Source organism: Bos javanicus, chromosome 1, assembly GCF_032452875.1.
Source record: "Bos javanicus breed banteng chromosome 1, ARS-OSU_banteng_1.0, whole genome shotgun sequence".
Lineage (NCBI taxonomy): Eukaryota > Metazoa > Chordata > Mammalia > Artiodactyla > Bovidae > Bos > Bos javanicus.
The window spans coordinates 83664156-83681478 of NC_083868.1; the positions used below are offsets into that span (position 1 = coordinate 83664156).

Genomic DNA, 17323 nt, shown 5'->3' on the forward strand with positions numbered 1-17323 from the left:
TTGGCCACCTGAGATGCGGGGAAAGATTGAGGGCCGGAGGAGAAGGGGATGACAGAGGATGAGATGGTTGGATGGCATTACCGACACAATGGACATGGTTTGGGTGAACACTGGGAGTTGGTGGACAGGGAGGCCTGCCGTGCTGAGATTCACGGGGCCGCAAAGAGTCAGAGCGACTGAACAGTTAATGGCTGAGAGGCAGAGGCAGTTTTAGCCCATTTCCCCCTCTCATATTGTTAACAGCACAGGTTATTTTTTCAACAGAAAATTTTAATTAGAAGACGCTTCTACGTTTTACCCATTGTCCATGATTTTCCAAATACAAGCTAACAAGTTTTTCAACTCCTTCCCTGACTGCATTTTCTGTTCTAAAAACAAAATGCAGAAAAGAAACCAACATTTATATTCTCTTCTGTGCCAGAACTCAACATACACGGTTATCCCATAAGCCTGTAAATTGAGTATTATGAGTGCATTTCCTAGAACAAAGTAAGTATGGCTCAGAGAGGTTAAACGGCTTTATGGCAGAGCACTATCCACTTTCTAGGTGTGGGTGCAGAGGAAATGAATGAAATGAAAACAGCTCTGCCATTTAAGACACTCTTTGCTGTGCTTAGTAACTCAGTCGTGTCTGACTCTTTGCAACCCCATGGACTGTAGCCCACCAGGGTCCTCTGTCCATGGGGATTCTCCCAGCAAGAATAGTGGATTGGGTCGCCATGCCCTCATTCGGGGAAGACACATTCTAACTTGCCTTTTTATTTTCATGGCACAATTTAAAAATTAAGTATAACAAGTTAAGTGCTGCTTATGCTTCTGTAATGCACCTTCTCAAGATTTTAGTTTTGCTAATGTAAAGTCAGACATTGCCTCTTTAGTGAACAATGTACCCTCTCTTCAATACCTGGAATAAAATTTAAGTTCTTTAGCCTTGATACTACTATAGGGGTATTTTTGAGAGCCAAATCAAAAGAATACTACAGTGCAAATGTGATGGATCACTTTCATAATTAAGTTTAAAAAATCATTAAAAAAAGCCACCATTTCCTCACACACACCAATGTTTTCAGTTTTTTGTTTGGCCTTCTAGTTACTTTGTGGACTTACCAATAAACACATATGTTAACTTGTAATTTCCCCCATTCCTTTTTCAAACAACCACTTGAATATATTTAAGACACAACAACTAGTTTTTGGTAAATAAAATTTAATACAACTGTAGTCAAGTAATAATGGTTAAAAGACTTTTTTTTTATTAGATACAACTTTTTAAAAATTAAAGAAAAACTATGCACAAAGTATATTTTAGACGAGACATGAAAGTATTAGTGTGCCGCAACTGATGAAAACAAAGAAACAAGGAGCATTTTTTTTTTAACTGTGAAGACTGGAGCATCTGAAAGCAAATGACATCTGGCTGCCAAGGTCTGTACATGTTGTAAAGCACAGTACGCTTTTGTTCAACTCTATAATTGTGTTGTCTTAGATTAGCTCCAGAGACTTTCAACAAGATTTAAATAAAGAAACCATGGGGTAGGTATTGGGGTAGGAAAGATTAAGAACTTTTTCAAAAAAGATAAATGAAAAAAGAGTCTGTAGAGGAAAAAACAAAAAAACAGTACCTAAGAATGGAACAAGAGTAAGTAGATTTACTTTTTTGACACTGGATATAGATATTGATGATGTTTACAAGGATTTTTTCTTAAAATCTTAAAAAGCAGCTTGGCATCAAACAAAAAACCTTCCCAAATATAGTAAAATTCCAAACACCAAACCACTTTCTTAACATTTTCCTTCCTGCCAAGCAACCACATAGTTGATGCTCATTAAACATTTTAAGAGCAATTTATAGGAAATAAGTATGGAACTTATCTAAGGTAAACTTTAGATTAAAAAAAAAGTTGAAACAGAACTAGAGAACTTAAGGCACATAAGCAAATACAGATGCAGTTATTTTGAAAACATTAAAACAAATTCTTTTCTTTGGGACAATATATAAAATAAGTTACAACTACTGCTATTTAAAAAAATTTTTAATGATGATCTTTAGCACTAATTTAATATCTAAGGCAATCACACAAATGTAAAACATCCATAAAAAACATTTTTAAAAAAGTATGAAGTACGTTGACAATGTCTCTGGAATTATCAGTTCACACTTCCGGCTCAAGTGGTTTCTGATACCTAGCATTAGATGTGACAATAAGTATAGCTAGCTAGTCAAACCTGTTGCCTTAAAGGCCAACCAAATTGCCCCATTCTGGTTTCTTGGTATGGTGAATTTATTTATGTAACTAAAAGGAATAATGGGGTGAGGTGATGTAAACCTAGCTTTCAATATAATGCACAGAAATTCTAATAAAGGCCAAAATTATGTTGAGGTTAACTGGTGTCTTGAGCTTAGGAAAATAAAGGCAGTCCACAGGAAGCCTTTAAGAGACATTATTTTATCACTTGGCACCACATAAATAGCAATTTCTTCTCTTTGAAAATACAGTCTGGAGTAGATGATGTCCTTTCCACATATAAATCTCAAGAAACAAAAGGCACAAACAATTCAATCCTCTCTTTTCACGTATGGGTTCTCACAGCCTTTCTTTTTAAAAAATCTATTGCCATATCCAGACAACAGGAAAAATAACACACCTGGTTTGTATACTGACAAAAGTAGTAGAATTGAACCTTTGTCTTTCCTGAGTTTCAAAAAGGGTATGACAGTAGAGATACATAAACAATTCGTATTCACTAAGAGAAAATGTATCAGTCCACAAACATTTTCATCTAAATATAAAAAAGTGAATGTTTAACCACCACCACGTGTGAAGCCCCTTTACCAAACTGAATTTACTCTAGAATTATGAACTGAAAGTTGCTTAGATATGGCACTTTAAACACTCCAATTAGGCAAAAATGACAAGTTAATACCCTGAGTATTTACATCATTTTTTTAAACACCTGGTTTAAATGGAGTAAATACCTATGTTTCAGTCATCTAGGGAAAAAAAAAGTTACTAAAGATCCAATAGGCTACCATTTCATACCTGTGCAGTAAAGTCAGTGGGAAGATTAGAACAGAAGAGGAAGGTCTTTTTGTTGTAAAAATTAGATCACGTTATAGCTCACTCACATATAGGAACCACATGAAAAATGATTAAAGTTCATGAAAAAAAAAAAAAAAGTACATTTCTCTTGATCCACAAAACCTACTTTTGAATTCCTTTCCCACTGAGGTATCAATGGCTATGTTTACCAAACTTGTATCTCCCTCCAATTTGTTTCCTGATCTTGTAAATTGTATGCGTTATACAGACTCTGACTGTATGAGTCATCATAATAATATTCATCATATATTTTCGTATGTACAAGAGCACGCTAGAGATGCCCAATATTAAAAAAAAACAACGTCTGGAATTGAATTTAGTAAGATCAACTAATTTTTACTTTATGTTCCTTTCTCTGATCAGAAACCAGAAACTGCTGAAATTCTTGGTTTTTGTATATATGTGTGTAGATTGAGCATACTATCTATCTACATATATACACATGTATATACATACTAACCTAACCCAAAGACTTATATGAGCATCACAAACCAAAAGAAAATGTCAGCTATGTGATGACAGTATGAATATAATCTGACACCAATTTTGTTGATAAATCCCTTTTGATATACTAATTATACCCTAAAATTCTTCATTATTTTATCTATGCTAACCTCATTATAAAAAAATCAGTAAAGGAAGTGAAAGGAAATTAAAGTATCTGTTGGGTAACTTTAAAAATTGTTACTTTAATTTCATAGGATTCAAGCTAAGTTCTTGGTGACCTAATTATGTGGTTTTAAATTATGTAGAGAAAAAAATTTAAAAATATTGGCATAAGGTCCATGTTTAAACAAATTCTGGTTTATAGGATTTCATTTCAAATTTACTGTAATAAACACATGAATATTAAAAATAAACATATAACAAAATACAAGTAAATAGTTAATACTTACAAAAGTACTAAAATATAGGTTACACTGAGAAAGGCTTTTCTGTAAGAAAGTGTCTATATTTACGGATGGGCATGACCTTACAAATACACATGAAAATAACAAGTATCATTTGTATAGTCCTCAGCATTTACCAACACTTTTCTCATACATTATCTCACACACCACAAAGAATTTCTGAACTAAATAGGTTCCATAACCTACAAAGGGTATGATGCAGAAGTAGATGCTTACTCTAAAAACAGGTTTCCCAATTGTATCTACTATTGTCTTTCAACTAAAATGGTAGAAAACTGGCTTATGAATTGCTTTGATAATTATCACAAAAAGGTACAGATAATTTCAAATTATGATTTGAAAAATAAAAATTCCCTAAAATTTGTTAAGTTTTTTAGAATTTTCCTCAGAATTCACAATCCAGCTAGGCATTAAAGTTGATACTGTATAGTGTATTTGAAATCTCTGTATCTTCTAAAATGGGAAAAGAAGAGTAAGTTTATCAATGTTAGGTTTTTGATTACTACTTTGGTTTTAACAAAAACCTGGTGACACTATAATCACGTATTTGCATCATTTCTCCTATGGCAAGGAATATATAATTAAGATGTGAGATGACAATAATGCCTGGGAAGCTGAAAGAGAGCAGGCTACCTGGAACATCCCTCAAATACTGTAAATTGTATCTGTTTACCCAGGAATAACAACAATCACTTGTGCTGTAGTTCCTGCCATCCCATTTGCCTTAGAAAAAAAAATTTCACTCTCCTCTCTGAAAACTAGCAAGCTTTATAAACTTGAGTTGAAACATCTAGACAAAGGCAATTTGATGTAGAGAAGTGTGAGAATGTTGATCGACATTTCACACAGTGGGTACCAAATGAAGATTTATCTTAGAAAACTGCTACTACTACTGTTAGTTTCTTCAGATAGTCAACTTTAAAAGAAATATGGACCCACTGAGATAGGTGGTCCCTGCTTTATCCTTTAAGGGCAGCTTAACAGTAGAGACTCCCAGGATTTTTAGCTGTTCACAAGAAAACAGGATAACCAGGAAGAGGTCCTCACCCAAAGCACCATTCCAATGAGGTCAAACCCTACTGGGCTAGGGAGAAAATCTGTCCCTGTTTTTCACAAGATAATACTGCAAAGTGGATTTCAGCTCTTCTGCCAGGTTTAAGAAAAGGCACTTCCCTTAGAGGATTTAGAGATGATACATAAATACTTTTGAGAGCCACAGTGGGTCATTTTTCCTTCAAGGGTCTTAGATAACTTTTTCTTAGGAACTAATCTTTAATTTTAATCCCCATTTTAGGGGGACTTGCTTTTGTATCTTCTCCCCAAAATATCTTTAATATAAGAAAGCAATTCCAAGAATGAAGTCACAATAACTTAGTATTTTATGATACTCAGACTGTTGTCATTACTGTTTTATCAATTACAGAAAAAAAAATAATAAAGTTAATCAATTTGGATGTATTTTTTAGTGAAAAAGATTTTTAAAACTGTCTTTCCCTCCTTAGAATGATTCTAAGCATTCTAAGCATTACATGATTTGACCTAAATGAAAACTTGTCATGCAATTTTCTACATATATATACACACACATACACACTTATGTGACAAAATAAGGAATAAACAGTCTTCCAGATAAACATACATAAATGAAGAGACCATTCACAAATTCCTAAATGGTATGCAGGCAAACATTATTTCCTATGCCACATAGGCTTTTTTTTTTTTTACAAATACTCACAAAGGTACACTCTCACGGCCCAAGCAAAGACCACTATTACCTTCAAAACTATTACCTTTTTTTTCCCCAATTACAGAAAAGGCTTTATTACAGTTTAAAAGATTGGTATTTGGGGGAGAAAGGCACGACAATTATTATTTTTGTTTTTTTGTGCATATGGCATAAAGGAGATAAACCAAGTTCCCACTCTGGAGTTTTTAAAACCTCTCATCTTGGATTGCTGTGGCTTCCTGGGTGAGGTACGCTGGCGTCAGAGCTTGAAGCATTTCTCATTGTATCTGTGAATAGTCACACATCCGTGATAGGACACTGGCCTGGGCATTGCAGCTACCCCTGTGATGATACTTGTGGCAGGATCGTAACAGAGAATAGTGTCTGTAGCTTCTCCATTTTCCCGTCTTCCACCCAGGATATATATTTTACCATTACATACAGACATACCACAGTTTTCCTGTTGAACCAAATTAAAAAAAAAATTAACTATTGACCTTAAGGAATTTGGCAGCAAAAGGAAAAGTAAAATTAGACATGCTGGAGAAATATCAATAACCTCAGATATGCAGATGACACCACCCTTATGGCAGAAAGTGAAGCGGAACTAAAAAGCCTCTTGATGAAAGTGAAAGAGGAGAGTGAAAAAGTTGGCTTAAAGCTCAACATTCAGAAAACTAAGATCACGGCATCTGGTCCCATTACTTCATGGGAAATAGATGGGGAAACAGTGGAAACAGTGTCAGACTTTATTTTTCTTGGCTCCAAAATTACTGCAGATGGTGACTGCAGCCATGAAATTAAAAGACACTTACTCCTTGGAAAGAAAGTTATGACCAACCTAGATAGCATATTCAAAAGCAGAGACATTACTTTGCCAACAAAGGTCCATCTAGTCAAGGCTATGGTTTTTCCAGTGGTCATGTATGGATGTGAGAGTTGGACTGTGAAGAAAGCTGAGCGCCGAAGAATCGATGCTTTTGAACTGTGGTGTTGGAGAAGACTCTTGAGAGTCCCTTGGACTGCAAGGAGATCCAACCAGTCCATTCTAAAGGAGATCAGTCCTGGGTGTTCCTTGGAAGGACTGATGCTAAAGCTGAAACTCCAATACTTTGGCCACCTCATGCGAAGAGTTGACTCATTGGAAAAGACTCTGATGCTGGGAGGGATTGGGGGCAGGAGGAGAAGGGGACGACAGAGGATGAGATGGCTGGATGGCATCATCGACTCGATGGACATGAGTTTGGGTGAACTCCGAGAGTTGGTGATGCACAGGGAGGCCTGGCGTGCTGTGATTCATGGGGTCTCAAAGAGTCGGACACGACTGAGCGACTGAACTGAACACAGTCAAAAGGAAGAAAAGAAATAAGTTCCCTTTTGCCCAACTCCTGCTCTATGTGTGAATACTAGACACATTTGCATGGTGAAGGGAGTGTTAAAACAGAGTAAATGTCAGTAACTGGGGTCAAGATATGGGCAGTAAACTGGGGGTTGTGGCTGAGAAAAGGGTTTTAGTTAACCTAATGGTGGTTGAACAAAAATATCCTTAAAGAGTTGCTTCTCCTGTTATAGGACCTCATAATTTTATGATGATACAACCATCATAATATTATAGGACAGTCCTTTACTATAAAAAGTGTCTATTACATGATCAAGGGATAGGAACATTATTAGTTATATGGGATTACCCTCAAGTTGAATGAATGAGAGAGTTATAACCAGATTAAGAAAGCACTGTTACTAGGGTGCCTTGATTGGGGTATAGAAACTCCCCAAATAACATTTTATAGTTAACTTTCTACACAATGATATTCTTAGCTAAATTTACTCTTATCTGTCAATAATATATATTTTGCAAGGATGAGTGATTCTTTAAAAAAAGAAATTACACTAAAACTGTCTATTGCATAAATCTGTTTATGCTGCAGGTCAATTATTCTTCTATTTAAATTTCATATTAATTCAGACAGTTATTGTATATTATTATCCTGCTTCCACATAACCAGCAATGGATAGATTCTACCAGTGAGTACAACAAACATTTTTACTTGATTAGATTTGCTATATATAAATTTCACTCTTGTAGAAAAAATTAAACCTTGGTGGATTTATATAATAGAGGATAGTACTTTTGGGTCTAGAAGAGTAAGTGAGTACTTAAAAATGCCTACATTAGAGTTTATATACACCCAAAATGACTTGGCCCATTATCACTAGTGAATGACAAAATTTTTATGTAGAATACCACCTATGAATTGTATCAATTATGTGCCAAACTATAACACTTTTCAATTAAAGCACAATGAGCTCTTTCTAGAAATTCTGAAAGTTTTAAATACCACAAAAAACAATATCCTTAGTTTTCAAGTACAAGCTGGCTTATACTATTGAACTTTATAGTCATTTGGATGATGATTCTTAAGCTATATAATTATAGGATATTGTTATTAACATCATTTCTTAAATAGTGCTCAGAATTAATTGAAACAAGCAATCTTCAAAACTGATATTCACTCGTATCAGGAAATGACTTGCATAGTAGTTTATTTTACTCTATGTTAGTCTCAAGAGTAATGACAGCTACTAATAAAAATAACTTAATAACACATTAAGTTTTAAATGTTATTTTTCATGACTTAAATGAAACACAATTTTAATATTGTAAAACATACCTCTCCTTAATTATTATTTTTTTAAATTATTATTTTTATTATTATTTATTTTTATGTTTAAATAATGCTGAATCATTAAAATGCCAACAATAAAGAATTATTTTTTATTATTATTTTTAAATAATGCTGAATCATTAAAATGCCAATAAAGAAAAAGAATCAGATTTATTATTCTAAACTTTAATGACATTTTAAATACCTAGTCCACTGAAGAAGGCTAAAAAAATACTTCGTCAGTAAAAAAATTTCACAATTAAAAAAATATGTTCCTGATAAAAATTAAAAAGTGAAATATGTTTATAATATCAAGTTGTGGCTTTTAGGAATTATGCAATGTCAAAAGGCATGAAAATATCAAGGTACAGCAGGGAAAAATGCTGGGTCCATTATGACTGCACAAAAAGAGCTCATTTTTCAACTCTTTTTTGGTCATTCGATATTCTAAGCACTTTAAAACTGTTCAAATAGCTTTCTACCATGAAATTGGTAGATTTCATGAAATAGTTGATTCATCATTTTTCATTTGATTAGTATTAAAAGGGTAGGCAAAGACTCACAGATGGTTCAAAACCTGCCTATCAATAATACATACATATATACATTTAGAGGTACTGGTTTTAAGAATGGCCCAGGGGAGAAAAGATAAAACAAAAATTAAGAGATTTGACATACTAGTCTTTTTTTTTTTTAAATTGTACAATATTGTATTAGTTTTGCCAAATATCAAAATGAATCCGATATACTAGTCTTAAGACTTCAATATAGATTTAATATACTTCTGATCTAAATGTTCCTTGAAATTTCTGAAGTCACTATCAGGCACTGTCTAATTAAGGAAAATGTGCCATATATGTCCTCTTGTTTTTCCTTAATTTTATCTCAATCATTTAGTTAAAGATATATTCTTTAGTATATTATCATATGTGAAATAGATTGCCAGTCCAGGTTCGATGCATGAGACAGGGTGCTCAGGGCTGGTGCACTGGGATGACCCTGAGGGATGGGATGGGGAGGGAGGTGGGAGGGAGGTTCAGGATGGGGAACACATGCACACCCATGGCTGATTCATGTGAATGTATGGCAAAAACCACCACAATATTGTAAAGTAATTAGCCTCCAATTAAAAAACAAAACATGTTTTTGATATGCCCTGTGTTATGCTAGATGCCAGCAATTATCTTCCTAAGCTCTGCTATTGTTTTGTATAGTACAGTCAACTTCTCAGTGAATAGAAGCTCTTAGTGAAAACGCACTATATTTAAAAATATTCACTGTAATAAACCAATTAAAAAAAGCTTTGGTTAAAAAACTTAGAAGTAAGTGTAAACACTTGTCATGCAGCTGGACGTGACCATAACAAGGGTTCTTCTGTGGCAGGGCACATTCTCACCTGTCTCTTGTAGGAGGACAATGAACTAGAGAATTGCAGTTCATTTTATTTAAATGGGATATAAGAAGGACAGAAGACTATGTTCCCTTTTTACCATGAAACTGAAGATCCTATTATGTCCCTTTCATCAACTGAGGCAATGTTACTCTGAATACATTACTAATTGGAGACTATACTTCAATGTCAACAGCTTCAGAAAAATAGTGTTATACCCAAACCCTAGTCATTATCCTTACAGTCTATATTTCTTATATTTTATATAAAATTGTCTTAACATTAGGACCCTCTGTTACTTCATTCTCTATTTGTTTACTTACTCAATAAATATTTACTAATAGAGGTTAGGTATAGTGACGGATCAGAAAGAAAAGGCATTATTTCGGAACAGGGCAATCTCAGATTGTTATAACTATGCAGTGGTCCTTGAAAGACAAGTAGATAAGGTAGAAAAGGCATTAAAGGCTAAGTGGATAGAATGAACAAAGGCAAGAACACATACCATCTGGATAGCAAACGCAAGCAACAGATACTAGTGGTAAAATGGGTTAGAAAAGCAAGACATTAGAAGCTTGAAAAGGGTTTCTCCCCCACTCTCCCTTCTCTGGAGAGGGGAGAAGGGCTAGAAATTGATTTAAAATTGATCATGTATACATGATAAAGCCTCCATAAAAATCCCAAAAAACAGGACATGGAGAGCTTCTAGGTTGGTAAACACATCCATGTGCTAGGAGGATGGAGCACCACAAATCCATGAGGACAGAAAGTTCTGTGCTTGGGATCCTTCCAGACCTGACTATGGGTACCTCTCTATCTGGCTGCCCATCTCTGTCCTTTGTAATAACCTGTAAACATAAGTAAGTGTTTTTCCTGAGAAAATTACTGAATTCATGGGGGGGGACTGTGAAAACCTTGATTTATAGTTGACTGCTCAGAAGTACTGGTGACAACCTGAGACTTGTGACTGGCATCTGAAGCAGTGGCAGTCTTGTGGGATTGAGTCCTTAAAATCTGAAGCTAACTTCAGGTTGTGTCAGATCTGAATTGAACTGTAAGACACCAGTTGGAGATGGAGAGTTGATTGGTACGGGAATAAACTCACATATCTGGTGTCAGAAGTGTTGTGAATAAGGGAGAAACAGAGTTTTTCTACCCACTAGGTTGTTTGGGAACAGAAAAAGTAAGCTTAGGGAAGAAGGTGAATTCTGTTTTAAGTTTGAAGCCTTAGAACATATTAAATAGGCAGTTGGAAATTTGAGTCTGGAGCAGAGGAGAGAGGCTTTAATGGAGAATAAGATTTGAAGTCATCAGTACTGAGCAGGAATAGAGTATAAACTGGGAAAAGGGCAGGGAAAAGAGGCTCAGGCAATACCCATATTTAAGGGTTGGGTAGAAAAAAACCAAGAGAACATGAATAAGACTCAGAAAATTATTAGTAATGACCTTTGTGGGTACAACACCTCAAAAGTGGTATGGGTCGAGCCAGATTTCCAGTGTCAGGGCCATCAAACATTTTGATGGTGGAAGGAAGGAGGGTAGAATTGTGAATTAAAAGGCCAAGGGAACGCCTTTTTGGGGTGGGGTAGAAGCAGAGTAAAGAGTACAAATGCAGTGTGAATGAAAGAGAACCAAGTGCAGCCATTTTCTTTATAACAAAACAACATGTTACCTAATTTCTTACTGCAGAAGCAAAGAAACCAGTTTGGGAGCATTTCTTCTCTTTTGAAATGTACAACAGAGAGGGATAAGAACTGGAGCAGGAGTCTGAAAAACGTCAAGGGGGAAAAAAACCAAACATACCAAGTACAGTACCTACTTTACCACGGGACAGTAAAAAGTTATTTCAATAATCCATTCCTTGGAAGAAGTTCAAAACAAGTACACCATATGCTGTATGTGGAACTTTGAAAGAACTGTGAAATAATCCAAGTGTACATGAAATAGTGTCCAGTACTGTATATTCATATTGGTACTATACTTGGTCTCTCCTACACTGATTTTTCTTTTGGTCTGTTTTATGTTATTACCTGTCGGCTGAATGTATTCTGTACATGCATCCAGTAATCTTCAACTGGATCATAACAGTATATTGCCTTGGTCAGTCCACCAGCAACATATATCAGGTTGTTTAAAGATACGGCTGTTATACACCTCTTGGCAATAGGAATAGCTGCACGAAGTAGCCAAGAATTGGTTTCTGGATCATAGGATTGAACCTAGTAATATATAGAAACATTTAATTAAAATTTCTCAACAAGAATGCAAATTTACTTAATAAAAAGTTTGCCAATATACAAAAATATGATTAAAATAAAATTCCATTAATTCATAGAATTAAGGGAGGCTGGCTTGAGAATGAAATATCTGAATTATCAAGCAGAACAGAGTGACAGACAAGCACAGATTGTTTCTAGGATGAATGGCTACCAGGTTTGCTTTGTTCCCATTAAAATTAATGTCTGGATTTTAAAAAATTCTGTTACATAAGATAAGTATGCCTCAATTTGAATACAATTTCTTTACATATTTAGGGAGTCTTCAAAAGAATACAAGCGAACCTCAATTTACTATACTTTAAATTATCACAAGTTCTGAATTAATGAATTCTAAATATGTAACTTTTGACATTAAAATTTGAGAAAAAATTTATTGATTGACAAAATTTAGTAAACTATTGTTAAATGAATCAGGCATTAGACACTTGTCTCCAGAATAAACAGGGTATTTTCAGAGCTGTCAGTATGGCACATGCTCATTGTCCCAGGAATTTAATGAACTGCAGCACCTTTGAGCCATCCTATGTTTACATTAGAGAGGTTTTCTTCCCTTATCTTTGTTCTAAACAATATTTTCAAAGTACACAGAAAATGACCCATTTGAAAGCAGTATAACTGGTTACTGTCTCACCCTTTGTTAGTTCACTTACTAACTGTATTCTGAACAAATAATTTTTTGATTCTGTAAACCATTTCACTTTAGTAACCTGAAACTCAATGTTTTCCTCCCAAAGTATAAAGTACCAGACAATTTTTAAAAGGCCTTTCACACTAGGGAACCAAACTACCTACTTGTTAGGCCATTTGTATTTCTCTTCTTGTGTATCAGTGGTTATTTCTGCAAGAAAACATGGCTTACCTTATCAGAACAAGTATTATCATCAGGTCCTCCACCAATCACAAACAATTTGCCCACACAGCTGGTCACGGCAGGAGAACTTACTGCTTCCTTAAGGGGAGCAACTTCAGTCCATCGATTTGAAAAGGAATCATAACATTCTACGCTACTAAGTCTGTTTTGCCCATCATAGCCTCCAACAACATATACCTACATGTAAAATACATGGAAAAAATCTTAATTATCAAAAGTTTGAATTTTTAACTAGTTGGCTAAAGAATTAAGGGATCTCTTCCCTTTAAAAGTTCCTGGTGACTGTAACTGCAATATACTTAGCTCCGTTTCTGGACCTTTTAAAAAATTATCATCCTCTCACTACCACCAAGGAGATATTTTAGACATTTCTTTTCATAATAGCCCCGTTCAATGAAAGTTTTAATACCATAGATACATTGTATATGTGTTTATGTACTATATGTATATCTCTGCTTTATGCACAAAAGGACATGTATAGCTTGAAGTAAGAAGCAATCTTTATCCCACTAGCAGCAATACTACTTGCATTGAGAATTATAGGATTTAGCATAAGTACTCATATTCACGTATGGTGAAAATATTTGAATATTATAAAGCTAGACTAAAGCTCTAAAATAGAATAAAGCTAGAAACTAAAATACTAGGTAAGGATTACTAGACTGTGAGATCTTTGAAGGCAGGGCCTATTTTGTTCTTTAATTTAGTTCCTATAAAGCCTAGAAAAGTACCTGGCACATAATAAACTCTAGACTGTATATTTCAAAGAGCTTTCATATACATTTTCTTTTCACAAATATTAGGAAGTAGGACAAGTGATCAACAGGCCATTTATTAAACCAGCTATATGCAGAATAATCCATTAAGCATCATGAGATATACAAGAAATCTTTAACCTATAGAAGCTCTCCAGTTTAATATCTACAATTCTTTTAATGAACAATCATCATCAACTTCGGAGAAGGCAATGGCACCCCACTCCGGTGCTCTTGCCTGGAAAATCCCATGGACAGAGGACCCTCGTGGGCTGCAGTCCATGGGGTCGCTGAGTTGGACACGACTGAGCGACTTCACTTTCACTTTTCACTTTCATGCACTGGAGAAGGAAATGGCAACCCACTCCAGTGTTCTTGCCTGGAGAATCCCAGGGACGGGGGGAGCCTGGTGGGCTGCCATCTATGGGGTCGCACAGAGCTGGACACAACTGAAGCGACTTAGCAGCAGCAGCAGCAGCATCAACTTTTCTTTGCATCTATATCTAACTATTAAGTTCTACTGAGCCTTCTTTCACAGCATCTCTCGCATCTGTCCCTTCCTTTTGTTTCCCGCTGCCACTATCCTTCCTCAGGGTCCGTATCATTTCATACCTCTCAATCTCCTCCTGGTCTCCACTCTTGTACTCTCTAAACCATAGATTAATCTTCCTAAAATACCTCATCAACTCCTTTTACTAGTCTAACAATGAATGCCAAATGGTCAAGGCCAAACTTTATATTTACACATTGTCATTCAAGTATGTTCACAATCTATCTTTCTGTACTCTTGCAAATTTCCTTAGCAGCCAATGTTACTTCAATTTTGCATTTCTCACATTTAAAATGATGTGTTGGTGGGTCTGTTCTCCCCACACCATATAACCCAGAGAGGTTAGGTAACCTATTCAAGGTCATGCAGCTATGGAAGGGGTACAGAAACTGAGGTATAATATAGTACTTAAAGGCACAACTTTGAAGTCAGGAGAGGTAGAGTCCACATTGGCTCTGCCACTGCACATAAGACCTTGCTTGGGCAGTTTACCTATACTCTCTCAAACTCTGTCTTAATTTCCTCAATCTAAAAATGTATAAAATAATAGTACCTATCACATAATTTTGAGGGTTAAACTTTAACACTACACTACATGCATAAACTAAAAATATATGCTATGAGCCTCAAGATAAAAGGCTCCTAGATTGAGAAAATCTGAGCTTTTGCCCCTGCTTTATCACTTTCTGTGCAACCTTGAGCAAATGACTCCATCTCTCTGGATTCAGTTTCTTCATAAATTGAAAAAGTTACATTAAATATTTTCTAAGATTGCTTCTTGCTCTACGATACTATATTCCAAACCATCCTAGGTTTCCTTAACAGAAAACATTTATGCTTTAAATAACTTTATAGGTTTGAATTCAGCCTTGAATGTAATTTTTGGAATAACTGTTTTCCATGAATTGAGTACTTGCTGTGCAAGGACAGAAGGAATCTTTTTATTTTTTGAATTAGTGCTTCCAAGTTTTGGGTAACTTCAAGTCAAGTATACTAATATTTATCAAGTAAATTTGTGTTCATCAATCCATAAATGATGTTTGGAACATCAATCATTTTCATATGCTTTTCTCTGTTCAGAATAAAGAATTATAATATTTTTAGTCTGACCTCATCTCTTTCAACCTGCCCCTTTTATGTTGTCATCCTTGATGTATAGCTACCAAAACTCTATTAACAAACCAGTGGTTTTAGAAAATACTGTTAGTATTTTATTTTCATTACACCTACCTTAAGGTCCTCATTATTTCACTAGTTTTGTCAGTGGCAGCAGCACACTAGATCAGTACCCTTAGGAATTAACAGTAGCTTTCAAACTGCACTTTGAGAAGCTCTACAGTACAGAGTTTTTAAGACGCTTTTGTGGGGAGATAAGAGGGAAGGAATGAGAACTGATAGGTGACTGAGTGGGAAGGGTTCCTGGCATCATCTCTGTTCCAACTAGAGCAGTTCTGCTTTCTCATTGGTGGCTCTAAAATGCCTCCACGAGAGGGCTTAAGAGGTAGCAATCATTTTAGTAGAGGGTAACAGGGGACGAATAAAAAATGTTATGTGTGATATATTCAGTTTCTTGTGATAACCTATAATGGAATATAATCAGCAAGCAAATAAAACCCCTAAACCACGAATCACTGTGCTATATACTTGAAATTAACACAATACTGTAAATCAACCACACTTCAAAAAAAATGCGCAAGCCAACTATGTTGCTTATACTTAGACTGCTCAGCAATCTGAAGTGGCTTTGGAGGAGCTGATAGAGACGGAGGCAGGAAAAGAATCCAAGTGAGCCCTTGTTACACAGCTGTATTTTTATCTGCTTATGTAACAGCTTCTTATATTAATTTAACTCAGAAAAACTGGTTGTAGTTGCCACTAGTCTACCAGTGATTCTCAAAGTTCCTAAGGACAGTGAATGGTCCAGAATCAGATTATATGTTTTTTATATTTATTAGCTGCAGCCAGTAGTAAGTTTGCTTTAAAATAAGCTGGTGAGTTTATCTTAACACTTATTTGCTTTGTCCCTACTTGTATAAATAAGAAAGATAAAATAATATGACTCTAGATAAATATATCTTGGCCTGATTGCCGAAGTCAGTAAAAGGAAAAAGACTGCTTGGATTAGACACTGGCCTGTTTTTGTACTTGATGTACTCCTTTATTTTCGAGCGCTTCTCAGGCATTTAGAAGCCAATGGTGCATGAGAAAAGAAATGTGCTGCACTGCTATGAATTCCAAGTTGGGAGAACAAAATATCCATTCAAAAGTACAGTGTCAAATTGTTTATATCTTCAGTTTATGTACTGAGGTTAGAAATGAAAGGAAATACAAGCTGAGTCCAAAATACCCAGAGGGTGAGTAAAATGAAGGATTCATCTGTGGTATTTATTCTGGAAAGGTACCAGCAATAATAACAAAAAGTGGTTTCTCTTACTTTACCAAGGAGGACAGCCATTTTGTGACGCCATCTGCCTTTATTTAGAGAAGCAACTCTGATCCAAATATTTAACTGTGAGTTATAAATCCAGACATCACGTCCATTGATTCTTCCACCTATAAATGCAAAACATTGCACACACACTAACAAGTATATCACCAAGGGATCTATGCCCAAGGCATAAATAATGAAAATACTGAAATATTCACCCAGTCCAAGAATTTAAGGATTCAGTTCAATAAATAAAACAAAGACCCTTAAAACTTCAAATGGAAATAGATCACAGAGCAGATTTAACCTTGTCCATTGTTATTCTGAGAAATAATCATTACATGCCCCAAATAATAAAATGTAGAATATGAAACTTACTATTCTAACGTAGAATAGTAGAATTTTACAATTTTACTATTCCACATTTTATTCTATGGTCAAATGTATAAGACTGTTCATTTAAGAGTCAGAGAACAGAAGCACCTGGACAAAAGAATTATTCTAGAAAGATTTAAAAAAATCAGCCATTTTGTATACCACTACACAAAATAATGTATTGTTATATTATTCAATGTGTAATAACAGAGTAACCTGCAAACTGGTAAAATTGTTTAATTAACAAATTTAAAATTAGAGACACTGTAGT

At 35.1% G+C, this 17323-nt stretch overlaps 1 protein-coding gene across 4 annotated transcripts in view; it reads right to left on the reverse strand.

Moving 5' to 3' along the window:
* Nucleotides 1-1230: 1230 nt before the first annotated feature.
* KLHL24 (kelch like family member 24) overlaps nucleotides 1231-17323 on the reverse strand; it is a 37737-nt gene continuing 21644 nt past the window's right edge. For all 4 annotated transcript variants that reach the window (XM_061414538.1, XM_061414529.1, XM_061414548.1 and 1 more), the window contains 4 exons: nucleotides 16684-16802; nucleotides 12933-13121; nucleotides 11825-12013; nucleotides 1231-6198 (listed from right to left, as the gene is read on the reverse strand). In XM_061414538.1, the coding sequence (XP_061270522.1) occupies nucleotides 5998-6198; nucleotides 11825-12013; nucleotides 12933-13121; nucleotides 16684-16802 (698 nt within the window). In that variant the 3' untranslated portion in view covers nucleotides 1231-5997. The remainder of the gene's footprint in view (nucleotides 6199-11824; nucleotides 12014-12932; nucleotides 13122-16683; nucleotides 16803-17323) is intronic.